A 15212-nucleotide genomic window follows, 5' to 3' on the forward strand; every position below is an offset into this window, starting at 1 on the left:
CAATATACTGCCCAGTGCTGAAAGTATCCAACATTTGAGTCATATCAGTTAATGACAATAGTTTTCCCAACCGTATTTAAAAAAGTAGTATTTTTCCAGATTTTATCTCCCAGTTGTTTTTTTTTATATACATATCTCTGTTAAATATGAGGAAATAATGTTGTGTCCAGTTATCTGTTGAGAGGTCAAGCTAGGCAGAGCAGATAATGTATTACTTTTACCAAGTCATCACACTTCTTAGTAATGAAATGGTTTTTTGTATTTTTCCACTGATATATCACTACAGCAAGGCATTTCATGTAGCTCTTTGTATCTCCACACAATATATTCTAAAGTGTTGAGAGAACAATTCAGAGTAATTATTAGACTAAATGATAACTTCATTGGGGGCAGTTTGAGAGAACCAGGTGAAGACAACCTGATAATCAGTTAGAGGTCACATTGCCGGGGTATTTTGGGTTTCTTATTTGCTGAAATATTAATGGCATATACTGTATCTGGAACAACACTGGGGAACATCCTGAGGTGTAACCCCCTCTCTGTGTTGTATATGCTCTGCCTTCTGTAGTTTCCCGTCATTTTCCATTTGTGCTGTACATGTGCTTTCCAGTACTGCCCTTGTGAACTAAGCATTTTTGAAGTGTGCTGCATTGCCATGAGATTCTGATTGAAGATTTGATTAAAGACTTCCTGGCTGAACATATTAGCGTGATAGTTGATCTGAGCTTAAAACTTTACGGATCAGGTGGATTTGTGCATTTTCACTATTCGTGTCAGGACAGATCACTCTGGTGGCTGGAATCTTCCTCAGATCAAGAAATACTGCCGCAACCCTGGTAACAAAAGCTTTGTGTGAGGAAGTACCAGAAATGGAGACAAAAGATCACAGGGCAGACTTCCATTAACTGCTGGAATTTTCTGAGGGGACAGGTATTGTTTTGGATTGTGTTTTTGTGATGGAATTTTGATAATAGAAGTAGGGGACTTTAATAACTGAAATCTTCCTGTTGTGTGGCACAAGAAGAGCCCAGGCTTGTTTGTACTTCCTAACATCATTTCCTTCATTACACTTACTTAGGTAAAAGGAGCCTCATGATTGTCAGATGTAACAAAAATGGTCACGGAGTAGTCCGGGAGTAGTATAGTTGTGACTCTTATGATTCATAATGAAGATAGAAATAAAAATACTTAAATAACAAATATTTGATCTGTTTTAAATTTGACAAATTTATATGAAATACTTAAAGCTGATATGCTAAACTAGGTATGTAAATTCAATCTGGTGAGTGCAGTTAATATTTATGAAAACTGAAGATGAGTAAAATTTGTGCAATGTACATGTATTACTGTGCAGTAAAAAGAGGTATGTTGCATAGCAATGTTGAGACTGCTGCTTGATGTGACACTTCCAAGTACTTATAAATGTAACGAATGCATCTTACTGTTAAGAAGACTGGGTTTTGCCAATCTGAAATATGAAAATGCATGCCAGCATATCTGGGGTTAAATAAAGTATGGCACAAGTTAGGGTTTTCCTAACGTGTCAAAAAGTAGTATTTGTTCCTTGCTTGTTATGCTTTTCCCTTCTCCTTTTTATTTTCTTTCTACAATTACTATTACTAGAGAAGGTTGGAAGCTGACACAGGCTGAAATTTGCATGTGGCAGTTCAGTTTCCTTGGCTGGGAATTCCGAACAGATGTGGAGAAAATCACTTAACGTAACAAAAAGAAAAAAAAGCTGATATGCCTTATAATAATTCATACTTTTCTCCTCCACCTGTAGAGGACAATTGATAACGGAGATAATTTTACCAGCTGTGTGCTAGAGTTGTTGCACTTTGCCCGACTTCTGTTGTCTCCTTTCCAACACTGCCTTCTTCCAGCACAGTGCCTGGACTTCATAATATCTTTCAAAGGGTGTTACTTGCCATGGAGAAAGGTGAAAAGTATATCGTAGAATCATAGAATAGTTTGGATTGGAAGAGACCTTTAAATTTCACCTAGTCCAATCCCCCTGCAATGAGCAGGGACATCTTCAACTAGATCAGGTTGCTTGGAGCCACGTCCAACCTGACTTTGAATGTTTCCAGGGATGGGGCATCTACCACCTCTCTGGGCAACCTGCTCCAGTGTTTCACCACCCTCATTGTAAAAAAATTCTTCCTTACATCCAGTCAAAATCTACCCTCTTTTAGTTTAAAACCATTACCCCTTGTCCTATCGCTACAGGCCCTGCTAAAAAGTTTGTCCCCATCTTGCTTATAAGACTCCTTCAGGTACCAAAAGACCACAATGAGGTCTTCCTGCAGCCTTCTCTTCTCCAGGCTGAACAACCCCAACTCTCTCAGCCTTTCCTCACAGGAGAGGTGTTCCATCCCTCTCATCATTTTTGTGGCCTCCTCTGGACCCGCTCCAAAAGCTCCATGTCTTTCCTATGCTGAGGACTCCAGAGCTGGATGCAGGACCCCACGTGGGCTCTCACCAGAGCGGAGCAGAGGGGCAGAATGACCTCCCTCGACCTTCTGGCCACACTGCTTTTGGTGCAGCCCAGGATACGGTTGGCTGCCTGGGCTGATGGCTGAAGTCGTGGAACACGATTTCTTGATCTTAAACACCCAGCAAATCTAATGAGCGACAGAAACTTTGTTGGCTGTACTGTAGTTTCAACAGTTTTCAACACTTTCCTATAATAATATGTAATAATACAATATTAATATAAAAATAATGTTATAGTGTCAACTGATTATTTTGTGTTGTAATATGTGCTGTGAAGGGGAGAGCTTTCATCAGAATTTGCTGATTTTTTTTCCCTAAAATGATTCCTCAAGAAAGCCTGATCCTGGATAAGTTTTACTGGGCAAAATTTTTTTTGGAATTTCTGTGGTTGCTTGCCCTCCTACCCCCTCAGCAGCCTCTGTGATACATGACCCATCTCTTGTGCTTCTCACTCAGTACTCTGTAGCTTCTGCAGCCTTCGTGTCGCTTGTTTTGGGAGTCAGGCAGGTGGACAGGCGTAGAATTAGGGATCCCAGGGCTGCCAAGGACTCAGTTCTGTGGCTGTTTAGTCTGTGGAAATTTTGAATGCTTTTGGTTTTCTTTCTGATTTAGAGCAGATGTGAATTTCAGGATGTCAGATTTCAAAAATCTGGAGCTGATCAATGTGGTGGAATGATTTTTCTCTGACCAGCCCTGCCATTGGCAGGAGCCTGTTGTGGTGGTCCACCATAGCCTTGTAGGGTAGAGGCCCCTCCAGTTCTCCAAGGAGCAGAATTCTTGACTGGAGACCAAGAACATGGGAACATAGTCTCACTGATGTCTGCTGCACTGGGAAGCCTTTGTATATGACTGTCAGTCCTTAAGTGGTTTCTTACATACCGGATAATGTACCCTAAAGGAATCATTTGCTGTATGACACCATCCAGGTGGCCACCATGTCTGCCTTTGCTGTAAACTCCCAGAAGAATGACTGACTTAGATAATTGGAGGGACCAGCTTTCACAGGACGGTGATTAATACTCTCGTTGTGAGTAAAACTCCCATGCTGGTGATCTGCCACTCTTCTCCATAGTTGTGTGCTTCACGGCTGTAGAAAACGCCCTGACCATGTTAAAAGTTTTCCTGCCACTTCCCAAGTCTTGAGAGTGGATTCCACTTACGGACCTGTGGTTGCACACAGAAGCAAAGGAGAGAGATTGGGTTAGTTGCTGAAATGGAGAATAATGCTCTTCAGGTGGTTTACTCACGAGATCATCTTTTTTTTTTTTTTTGTGTAGGTTTTTTTGAAATTATCTGTGAATACTGTAGACATTACTATGTTTTAGAAAGGAATGAATACCTCTGTCTCAATTTAAGAAAAAAAAAAAGGGAAAAAAGTCACAATCCCAACCTTATTACTGCTATGCTTTTCTAAGATTGTCTTAGTACCTGGAGGACTCCATCAGAAAAAGAGTCTCTTTTGTGCAGGCACTGCGTATGCACATTGCGAAAACAATTCTCGGTCTCCAGGAGGTTAGCATTAAAAATCCCAACCTGAAAGGGTTTATACACGTGCATCTTTTTATGCCGTGTGAAATTAGTGGGAACATTTTCATGAGATTGAATTAACATTGTTTGGGATCACGGCCCAAATATGCAGATCAGGCGTTATGAAATACCTCATCTGCATAGAGTGCTGTTAGAAATAATGACATAGTATTCGTTATTGGGTACAAAATGTAGGCCAAATGATGTTTGTTACTTTTGCTACCCATCAACATTTTACCAGTCTTGAAATCTGTGTCAAATACTCAGGCACCAGGATCTGCCAAACTAATTTTTCCACTGAAAATGTTGTCCAGGACTGTCAGAATTTGCTACTTGGATAGAAGGCGACTACAGAGAATGAACTCAAACCAAAATGAAAAATCTGCTTTCTTCAGTTCCAGCAGAAGAGTACTAGAGTGGATTATAAAGATAGTCTGTGCGTGGGGGGAAAGTGACAAAATATTGTGTTCCAGGGATAGTATTTATCGTGAAATGACACGTCTTCCCTTAAACGGTATTCCATACAAACTGTAAAACCACCTGTAAGAAGGAAAAAAAGGAGCTTGGCTGTTTCACTTCACTGACATCTCCTATCAGAGTTGTAATTCTTGCTGTATTTTTCTTCAGTGTTGGTTGTTAAAGCAGCTAAGGGAGACCAGGTAGTCTCTTTTGCCTTTACATTTTCAATGAATTGATAGCTTAATTTTACTATTCCTTTAAAAATCCAGTAAATACAACTGTATTTTCTTCCTGTCCTAAACACATAGGTAGGCAGTAGGATTTGTTGGCAAGTCGGTGCATTAGTGGATTACCTCAGCTATCATCTCTTGCAGCAGCAGCGTACTTGATCCACATATATGTGCCTGTATTTACATGCCTGCTGCAGGCAGAAGCCTCGCTGAACACCTGCAGCATTGACCCCATCCTTGGGATCAGTGTTTTGTTTGTTGAACACATTATGATTGTACTATTATTTTAAAGGCCAGGGTTGTCTTTAGGTTACTGTTCCTGTAGTGCTTCATTCTCGCATCACGAAGACGTTTCCAAGAGGAGTTAAGACATGTTTGTTATTCTCATTTTACAGGTGTCTTGGAAGGTTATACTGTTTGATCTAAAGTAGGACCAGTATGTTGCCAACTGGACAAAACTGTGTTTCATAGAACAGGTAGAAGAGAGGGAGGGAAAGGAGCCAGCAGTCATCTAACGCCGGTTTTCTCTTGATTGCAGTGGTTCTCGCTCTTTTCCGTGTCAGAATCACACAGGTCTGCTCTAGGTGACTTCTTTTGCTGGTGAGGCAGCAGTGGAATGGGAGAGTTGTCATGGTCCTCTGAGGTCCAGGTGGAGAACTCTTGTTCTGCAGCGTGTGCGTAAGTGCAGTCTGCCTATCCGGACAATACTTTTCCCCAGTTTCTGCTCATTCAATTTACTGTTTGTTGTGGTTGGATGCATTGTACATTAATGGGTTGGTTTTTTTTGTGCATGTATTTTCCTGTTTTAATGATTGAGATTGGTTGAAGTTTAGTACTAAAAGAGAAATCAGGCAGACTGTAAAGGCTGGATCTTTCCTGTGGCTGGCAGCAATGTGTTTTCAAGAAAGTCATGTCATCTGTCATCTGGATCCATCTGCACTGCAGGTAGTGTATCTCCAGGTCAGAGGTTTTTTTTTTTTCCTTCCCAATTCACTCCTATTTAGGCACTTCTTACTGATCGACTTTTAATATAATTTTAGTGTAGCTCACATGATACCCGAAGGCTATTGTGTGTTTGTACTCCATCATTCATGTTTATTAAATTCACCTCTTTGAGACATAGATTTTCTTTCTAACATCACGTTCAGAGTTTGTGTGTGTTGTGGGAGGGCAAGAAACAGCCCAGCCATCCACTCTTCCCTTCGGTGTTATTTTCATTACATGCAATTTGCTGCTGTGTGCTATCTTACTCACTTCTGTGTAATTGCAGAGAATGAATCTGTACAAATATTAGTTCAACTGATCTTTCCAGGGCAATAGTGGCAGTCTTGTAGTTTGGGTTATTTAAAACTTACGATGTGGTTTAGGGAATGGTTTTGCTTTTCCTGTCATTAAATCATTTGCTGGCTTCTTACCATCCTCACTGAAAGCTGTTAGCCTGGACATTTCAGATCATAAATTGTAGTTTCTTTTTCCCAGTGACTTCAGTTTTGTTCTTGGAAGGTGAATAGCAGCAGTTTTCAGATTGAACTCAAAAGCTGGATCTCATAAATACAAAGCATATCTGCAGGATCTGTGGAGCTCCTTGTAGTCCCCCTCAGCACTGAGAGTCTGTTGGGCTGTTTGCCCTTGGCCAGTGCTTGGTTATATATATCCTGTAATACACCCATCTTCCAATATATTTTTACCTGACTCTGATGATTTATTTTTTAAAAAACGTATTCTGAGTAAAACATTTAGAAGACTTGATTTCTACAGTTTTTGTTGGTTTCAAATACCCCTGAAGTCATAGTAATTGGAGATCCCTTTTGATGAACTGTGCTAATTAAACCAGAACAAAAATACAATTGTGTGGTCATGCTGAGGATTTGGCTGGAGTTTAGTTTAACAATTATCTATGTGGAATTAAGCAAAAAACTATGAATGTGTGTTCCTGTTATTACATTTTCTTTCAGTTAGTCTGCTTGTAGAATCTGCCATGTAGCTCAGTTAGGAAACTGATGTTTTAGTTTTGTGTGACATCAAAAAGGAGGACACTATTCGCAGAATCTGGAAGGGACTTCTGGAGGCTGGAAGGGACCTCTGCCGTTCTCCAGTCCAATGTCTGCTCACAGCATGGTCAGCTGTGAGGTCAGACCAGGTTGCCTAGGGCTTTAGTCATTTGGGTCTTGAAAATGCCAAGGATGGACGCTGCACAACCTTTCCAGACTGCCTGGTAATAGAAAGCTGTGATTAGGTCTCTCCAAAGCTGTCCCTTTTCCAGGCTGCGCAAGACTGTTCCCTTAACCTCTCCTCACAGGACAAGTGTTCCAGCTCCCAGACCTCCTTAATTACCCTCCTCTGGGCTTGCTCACCATGATCAACATCTTGCTTGTACCAGGGGGCTTAAAACTGGATGCAGTTTACTGTGTGAGGTCTCACAAGTGCAGAGAAAGGAAGGATGTTTGCTAATCACCTCCCTTGACCTCATGGCCACGCTCCTGTCAGCACAGTCCAGGGTGCTGCTGTCTGCCTGTGCTGCCAGGGCGCTTCTGGCTCGTCTCCAACTCGCTGTCCACCAGGAACTCAGGTCCCCTGTTTAGCCAGACGGTCCTCAGCCTGTACCTTTGCAGAGGAGTCTTTCTTCCCAGGCGCAGGGCTTTGTCCTTGTCAAATTCCACAAGGATGCTATGTCCAGTGATCCTGTTGACGATTCCTCCATATATTCAGGTTCTCTCTGGATGGCAGCTCCACCCCCAAGTATATTGACTGGTGCCCCCAACTTGTTGTCATCCCTGCAAATGTGACAAGGGTGCACTCGGTTGTCTCCTCCAGGTCGCTGATAAAGATGTTCTCTCTTGCCCAGGTGCAAATACTTGTTATATGACTGAGGAGGGATGGAGGAGAAAAATATTAAGAAATGTGTGTTCTGCATTGACTTACCGGAAAAAATACACAGTGCTAAAATTTTTTTGTTGTTCTTTGTAAATCCATGAAACAGAACTGTTGGATGGACATAATGAGTGTCATAGATCTTAATGTACAATAGACATTTAGATAAAACTTCACTGAAGCAAATAGAACCAACAATTCAGGAAGGTGTCATTCATTTACTGATTTTTTTTAAGCTAGTTTTCCAACCAGGATTTGAAAAGAAAATAAAGCACTTGGTTCTGTAATTATTTGTGCAACTACAAATTCAGTCTCTGCTTTCAGCCATCTGCCCTGCAGGCATTACGTTTTGTACCATTTGGACCATTGGCACAGTGTATGATCCTCTGCATCTTGTGTTTTGTGGCTGACTTGGTGCTGATAATTCTGATACAAATATCTGTGTTTATATTCCTGCCTTTTTTTCCCCCCTATCCTTTTGCTTTATCTCTTTTAGTCTTTTTAAGGGTTGCCCGAACAGCTGCATGGGCAGGGGAAGCAATGGTGTATTCCTGGACAGGCATACTTCTGTTTGCTGTGTGAGATTCACAGTGAAACAGTTTTACTCCTCCGAAGCTTCCCATGAAGAAATGCAATCTTCATTTCTGCAGCAGTTGCAGTGTCTGTACTTTACTGGTCAGATCAGTGGTAACTGGTAGGTGTACCAGTAACGGTAGACTTGTGCCCTCCCTGCCATGTGAGTATGGCATGGGAGAAATCCAAGAGCTTCTGCTGTTGGCAGTAGAACGGCAAATTAAGATTGGATGTCCTTGGGCTGCTCCTCAGTGAGGAAGATGGCCAGACTTTTGCTTGCTTAGATGGCCCAGGAAAGAAGTTACTCATTTTACCATAAAGATAGTGACTGCAGGTTTTACTCTAAATCGCTGAGCAGCTGCTTTGGGGTCAGAAAACCTTGATGATCCCTAGCATGAAGGGAGCCCTCACAGCCTTTCAGAGTTCTTTGTTTCATTTAAAAGTCTTTGATTAGAGTGTGTGTCTGGTATAATAATGTTCCACCAAGAGGTTTCTGGTGAACTCAGCACGTGGCATACATGGGGGAGCCGACCTTATTTATGTGGGGACTTGCAGGTGTTTATCGAGATTTCTGGCTTTGCTGGTTAGGAATTCATTGAATTTCACTTGTTTGGAGAAGCTAACTGTGCACCATTCCCTCTGGAGCGTGACTTCAGCCTGCAGGTCCCTGACCCTGTTATTGGGCTTTTACTGTACCAGTTCATCAGTGCTGCTGGGAAGCTTGTTCCTAAAGGCTTGACAGTAGCATTATCCAGAGCACTTTGGTTTTGTGGGACTACAGAGATTTTATGGAGGTATAGAGATTATAGAGAAGTGTAATTGGGTGAATATGACATGTGGTATCCAATAAGCAAAGTGCTATCTCTTTGTAGGAATTTTATTTCATGTATTTTTAGAGACTTTGTCATGTTCATATGGCACGTTACACTCATTCTTGCCCTTTCGAGTCAGCATTGTTCGAAAAGATCCTGTAAACCACTTCTCTTGAAACAGCAACATACTGGCTTTCTTCACAGCAAGAGAGCATGGAAAAGTTCTGAGTGATTTTACAGATTAGTCTGGTATGGTGTATTTTTTTTTTTCCTGTCTGGCTTGATCATCCATTGTTTCTGAATTGCAGCTGGCAAAATGGCAGAAGAAACTCGAGGTGAAAATATCTCCCTGAATTTTCCATTGCTTCTGGTTTAGTGTTTTAAATGGAAGTAATGTTTTCTTATCTAATTCCTCATCTTTTCATAATGTGAACTATTTGTTTCAGGAATTTTCCCTAAGTATGTACATTCATTTTATTTGTGCAAAGGTTCCTGATTTCACGTAGGGTTTTTGGGTGCAGCTGTAAGTAATGGATTATCATGAAGCAGCAGAAAGGAAAATGCGAGGGTGACACTTTAAACAGTGTATGGAAGTTTAGTGGCAGTGTATGTCTTTGCTTGTTTGAGCAGGAATACTTCTCACTGCACTCAGTGCTGGGGTGCAGAGATGTGATAGATGTGATTTTGGACCTTTATCCTGGTAAAAAATTGCTGTCATGGAAAACGTTCCTTTATGAAGCAGTGTCAGGAAGGAACACAAACATTGCCTCATTTATCAGGCAGAGACAGTAGAGCTGCCTTACTATGTCAGAGTTTTTCTTTTGAAAAAGTAAATAAAATCAGTGGCTACCTGCATCTTGCACATTTTAATTGAAAACGTTTCTTCTTAATTCTTTTTTCTTGCAGTGGCTTACTGAAATATGAGCAGTTTGCATGTTCAAAGCATAAAGGTGAAGTACTTGCTGTGAAATGTGTTATTTGAATTAAGGCTTTTCCGATTTTACTTAAATTGAAATTGGTCCATGTGGAATTACAGAGAAATGTAGCATGGTGTTGATTTACAGAAGCTTTGGCCTTCATCTCTGGGGTGAATTGTGGAACTTCACATAATCACGAGGCTTCATCTTTAAAACCTGTTTGGCCTTGGGTTTCTCTCTAAATGATTTTTGAGGAATACAGATTATGAAGAGCTTAGAATACTAAAATCGTTGCTTATGGTTTTGTCTTCATTATGACATGCAGCACTGTAGAAAGCGTGGCTGTTTTTGTGTAAATTGAATTTAGTGTTGAAACTGTCTCTGTAAAATAGATTTGTGTCTTAAAAAGGTGGTATGAAAAGTAATGCTTTGACAAAAAGGTGATTGTTCATTTAATGTATTTCCCTTTAGAAAATAGGAGGTGGGGATATTGAATCAAATGCCATGTATAAAATGTGAAAATAATGCCATCTAAATTTAATACTTAAGTCTCAATGGGCCTTGGTCCCGGCTGCTAATATGAATCTTTAAGATATATAGCTATAGACGTGACTTCTTACGCCCAACATCCAGTAAGCTCTAATGGGTGGGTTGCTCGAGTTATGCATAGAAGGATGAGTCTTCCCTGGATAATTATCTGCAAGGAAATACATACAAGCTCTGATTTGGTAACTGAATTTGGACTAGACTATTACTGCAGACCTGAAGTGTTGTTTACGTTATTATATATGGTGTAAAATTGCTTTTTGTTTTAAATGGGGTCAAAGCCATAGCCAAGATGCCAGGTGAATACATGATACTTGATCAAATAGGAGTAAAATGAACCTTGCTGGATCTTCAGGATGCATCAGCAGACTGCTAATATGTATGCATTCTCTTCACTAATACAATGAATTATAAAGTTATATTTCTCTATTAAGACTGACTGAGTTTTATGTTGCTGCTGGGATTTTCTAGCATCACATCAAACATGTAGGCAGAATTGTTCGAACAGCCTTACTCTCTCTGAGATTATTTCCTGTAGTGGTCCTGCCATGTTACAGTCACAGCTTTTCCACTGTACTGTGCCTTCAGTCCCAGTTATTGGGACCACCGAGCAACAAAACCATGGCCACTTCTGAAACTGGGCAGGACAGGCTGGGTCGTCTCCACGTGCGCAACTCTTCCAGAGGAAAGAGCAGTTGGTTTCCCTTTTCAAAGACCAGGAATTGCAAAGGCTGTGCTTCTGCTCCTAGGCTTCTGTGTGTTCCAAAGAAAGAAAAGGGGCGATTCCCTGTATTTCAGCTCTTGGACCCTGGAGCGTCTGCCAGAGTGCATGGACTGCCAGATGCTGTGGCAAGATCGTCTGCTAAAGCCTTCTGTAAGGCTTCACTTGTGTTTGTGAGGAAGGGTCAGAAGGGTCAGTGGTAGTAACACAGTTAGAATTTGCTGTAGATGTTTTTTAAGGCAGCAAGAGTGAAGGCCTGATGGAATTGCTATGGGAACAAAGCTTATTATTTTTATTTATTTATCAATAACCTGATGGCAGATCTTGGGAGGCACCCAGTGTCAGGAGACTTCTTCAGTTGAAAACCAGGGAATGTTGGCTGCTAATGAGTGACTCCAAGGTCCACTAGTCCTGTAGAAAATATTAACAAGGTACAGTCTTGAATTAAAGTGCTCTGCTATTCTAACAGAAGAATATATAGACTAAACCAGATCTTTTTTTTATTTGGACTTGCATAGCAGTTATTTGGGCATCAAGAAAGGACAGAACTGCAGCTTTTCACTCATAAAGGCATTAAGTAACTGTTAAAATAGACAGAGTTGGTGGTCATGAGATTACTTTTAAGGCCTTTTTACACTGTGAAGGATTTGGAAGAGTGGTGTGTCTGTCTGGTGGGAGTAAGGCATTCTAGTACAAGTCCAGTAACCTGGAGAGGGTGAGAATTGTTGAAATAACTGTGTTCTACTGAACCTTGGTATCGGTGAAGAAAGCTGGAGTTCAGTTGTAGTTGTTGAATGTTATGGCTTAAATAATGCAAGGTTTGTGATTCATGTATATTTACAAAAGGATTATGGAAAACAACCCAGAACTTTATGAAATATGAAGGACTTGGAAGTTCCAGACGAGCTTGTCAGATGGTTTTCAAGACATGCTGCTTTTGACATCAGCTTTGATTGCAGATATTCAGAGGCTTTAAAAACAACGTCTTGCAGTAGAAGGGCAATATGGAGAGGTGTTTTAGCATTACAGCATCCACAGCTTTTGGATGGAGGTTCATTTTTTTTTTTTGGCAGTCCTTTGGTGTGTCTGATAGTTGCTTTGCATTCGTGGGATGCTGAATCAGTGCAAATGACACCCTTTCTCTGACTGGTGTTTGCTATGGTGTTACTTAAACGGCCGTGTTTACTGTGGTAAGGTTGGGCATAAAGAGACCTGAGGGAGCTGTGCTTGTTTACCTGAACCTGAATTTAGCTTGTTGTGGCTTCCCAGGGAGTCCCAGGTAAGGTTTAGAACCCGACTGAAGACATTTGCCTGCTCCCTGGTGCTGTGCACTGTGTTACACCAGGATACAGTGTGATGGGAAAGCAGAGGAAGCTAGAGTCATCCAGAGCTCTTAGACACCTCATCTGAGGGACACAATTTAGAATTCTAGCCAATGCAGCATAATACTGAAAACCATCATATTCACATAAAGATAATTACTGAACTGGTGGTTTATGGGAATGTCTGAGAAGTGCTTATATAGCTCAAGTAACATATCTGAAGGAGTCAGCATAGTCTGATTTATAAAGCAGAAGATGAGAGAAGAGACCAGAGTTTTCTCCTCAGCTCTGCAAGTGACTAGTGGAGTGGAGCAATGTTGGCTCTTGACCTCTCTGGGTATTACGGCTGTATGTGCATTGCTGCTTCTGCAGTTCTTATGGTCTGTATTAGCATCAGTACATGGTTTTGTTTTTTTTCAAGCATTGTCTTAAATAAGGAGGATTTGTTGAGGCCACTAAGCCTGAATCTTTATACTTAGGCCTCTCTCACTGAATTGTTTGGCCAAAGGTATCCATACAGGTAGTTTTACTTGCTAGCAGTGCAGCTAATATGCATTGCAGTTGCAGTGAAGCTTTCTTGAAAAAACCCCAATATTGTATTTCATGGAGGAATGTGTGTCGTCTTATGACTTGTGTCTGTAGTTTATCAAATGCAGAATGCTTGGTATAAAGCACAGCATTTTTGTGAGTGTGAAAGGTTTTTTTCTTTAATATTTTGGTGGACTGAGTAATGCATTACCTCTGCAAGAGACTGTAATTTCATACCTGAGGTACGTGTACAGCATAGCTTCGTTCTGTGGAACATCAGCCTTTCGTAACACGTAACCTGAGAATGAATTGTAAAAGGCTGATGCTACCAGTAATGCCTAATTAGGTCTTTAATAATGCTGGCATTGGAAAGGTGGCATTCTGCATGCCTTTAATAGCTGTCCTGTGTAACTCTACTATAATGTTACTGTCTCCTGAAGAGTATATGTTAGTACATGGGAAGTCACAAGTTTTATGATGTTTCCATTGCAATACAGTTTGGTTGTGTGTAGGTTAGAATTCAGGTTCGTTTATCTTGGATTTTTTCTTTTTTTTCTTTTTAATTGTTAAGGGTGATTATAAAAAAGGGGCTAATCTTTTATAAAAATATGTTGTAAGAGAAAATGAATTCTACTTGCAAGAGATTATTTTTTTTTGTTCTATAACACTATTTTCCTTGTAGATGATATATTACAGTTTAACAGATTTAATTACCTATGTTCAGCATTTAACCGTACTATTCTTATGAGACCTTTGGTCTCCAGAAAAATGTAGTGCAGTCAGTAGTTTCATAAAATACTTCACAAAAATAATGTTCTGAATTCAGTGCCATTAGTTTTTAACGTCTAATTAATGAAAATGATTGAATGTGCAGGAGCTAATCTCCCAGCTAGCAACAATTAGCAGAAAAACATATAGCCGTCTGCAATACTGTTTGTCTTGCCAGTCTCTAAAAGCTGAAGTGCATGGTAATCGGTGTGACTTTTCAGATATTCAGGAATAAATTATGGTTTTCAGTGTGCAAAACATTAGACAGTTAATTTTCCTAAGGTAATTTTAAATACTGTCTAGTTGCTAAGCAGCTCTCTCACACTCCTCCCTTTTTCTATGCTTTATATGCAAATTTTCAAACGAACCCCATAGCTGTATACATCAGTGTTTTGCATTAGAAGACAGTGGAGAAGGAACAAGCTGTAGACTGAGGATTTTGCATTTCTTCATGAACTGGCTGAATATATATTATTTTGAGATTATGTGAAACAGAGTTTTTCATTTTTTTATGGACTGCATTTAAATTCTCTTGAGCCAACTTTTGCAGTTTAGGCCAGGCAAACTTCCGTGGAACATAGTGGGAGTTTTATATGAATAACTCCTGCAAGACTTTGCTCCAGTGATTGCTCTTAGGTGTTGTTTTCAGTGATAAATTTGTTCCAATTGCATACTCTTTGTCTTTGCAGTGTTCTGGATGATGAGGGGAGCAGCTTGCGTCAGCAGAAGCTTGACAGGCAGGTAAGATTTTGGAGGGGGACCTTCTTGCTCTCTGAAGTCTAGATCTCGGAGTAATGAAGTCACTGACATATATCTGGTAATTGATAGAAAATTACATCCTCTGATGCGGGAATGCAAAAGAGAGATCTGTGGAGGTTAAAGCTTACTTAGAAGTCTAGTTTCCACTGAAATTTTTCTTATGACTGTGGTTTGAGTGATTCTCATTTCCATTGCCTTGGACTTGTTTTAAGCTGACTTTTGTAATGTATTTGTTACACCTCTGTTGGACCAGAAAGGACAAGAGATTCTGGCAGACCTGCCAGCCAACAGAGGTTTACCACAAAGTTTTTACATCTTTTAATTCCATGGATTTAACCCTTGTGGCTGTAAACTAGTGGCACTATGTGCTATGTTGCCTATTTTGCTACTGTATTCCTACATGACTTGTACAAGAAAATGATTCAGAATCTCTTCCATGACATCTCAGGGAATTTTGCCATCACGTTTGAATGGGGTTTGAGGTTTCCACTTTTCCTTTGATTTTTCTCTGGTCCCATTTTCACTTGTCATAACCTGGTCATAACTTTTATAGTTAAACCTTGTGAGTCTGTGTTGTTCTATACATTTTTCTCGCATTGTTTTACCAGCTTGCATATCTACCAGTATGTCATTTTCAAATTCAAATACTTTTGATTTATGCCATAATCCTGTACTAAATTGTG

At 40.3% G+C, this 15212-nt stretch overlaps 1 protein-coding gene across 6 annotated transcripts in view; it reads left to right on the top strand.

Moving 5' to 3' along the window:
* The window catches only part of TUB (TUB bipartite transcription factor), a 172042-nt gene that overhangs the window by 98456 nt on the left and 58374 nt on the right, over positions 1-15212 (top strand). For all 6 annotated transcript variants that reach the window (XM_075427259.1, XM_075427255.1, XM_075427257.1 and 3 more), the window contains exon 2: positions 14460-14511. In XM_075427259.1, the coding sequence (XP_075283374.1) occupies positions 14460-14511 (52 nt within the window). The remainder of the gene's footprint in view (positions 1-14459; positions 14512-15212) is intronic.

This window comes from Opisthocomus hoazin, chromosome 7 (assembly GCF_030867145.1).
Source record: "Opisthocomus hoazin isolate bOpiHoa1 chromosome 7, bOpiHoa1.hap1, whole genome shotgun sequence".
NCBI classification, from domain to species: domain Eukaryota; kingdom Metazoa; phylum Chordata; class Aves; order Opisthocomiformes; family Opisthocomidae; genus Opisthocomus; species Opisthocomus hoazin.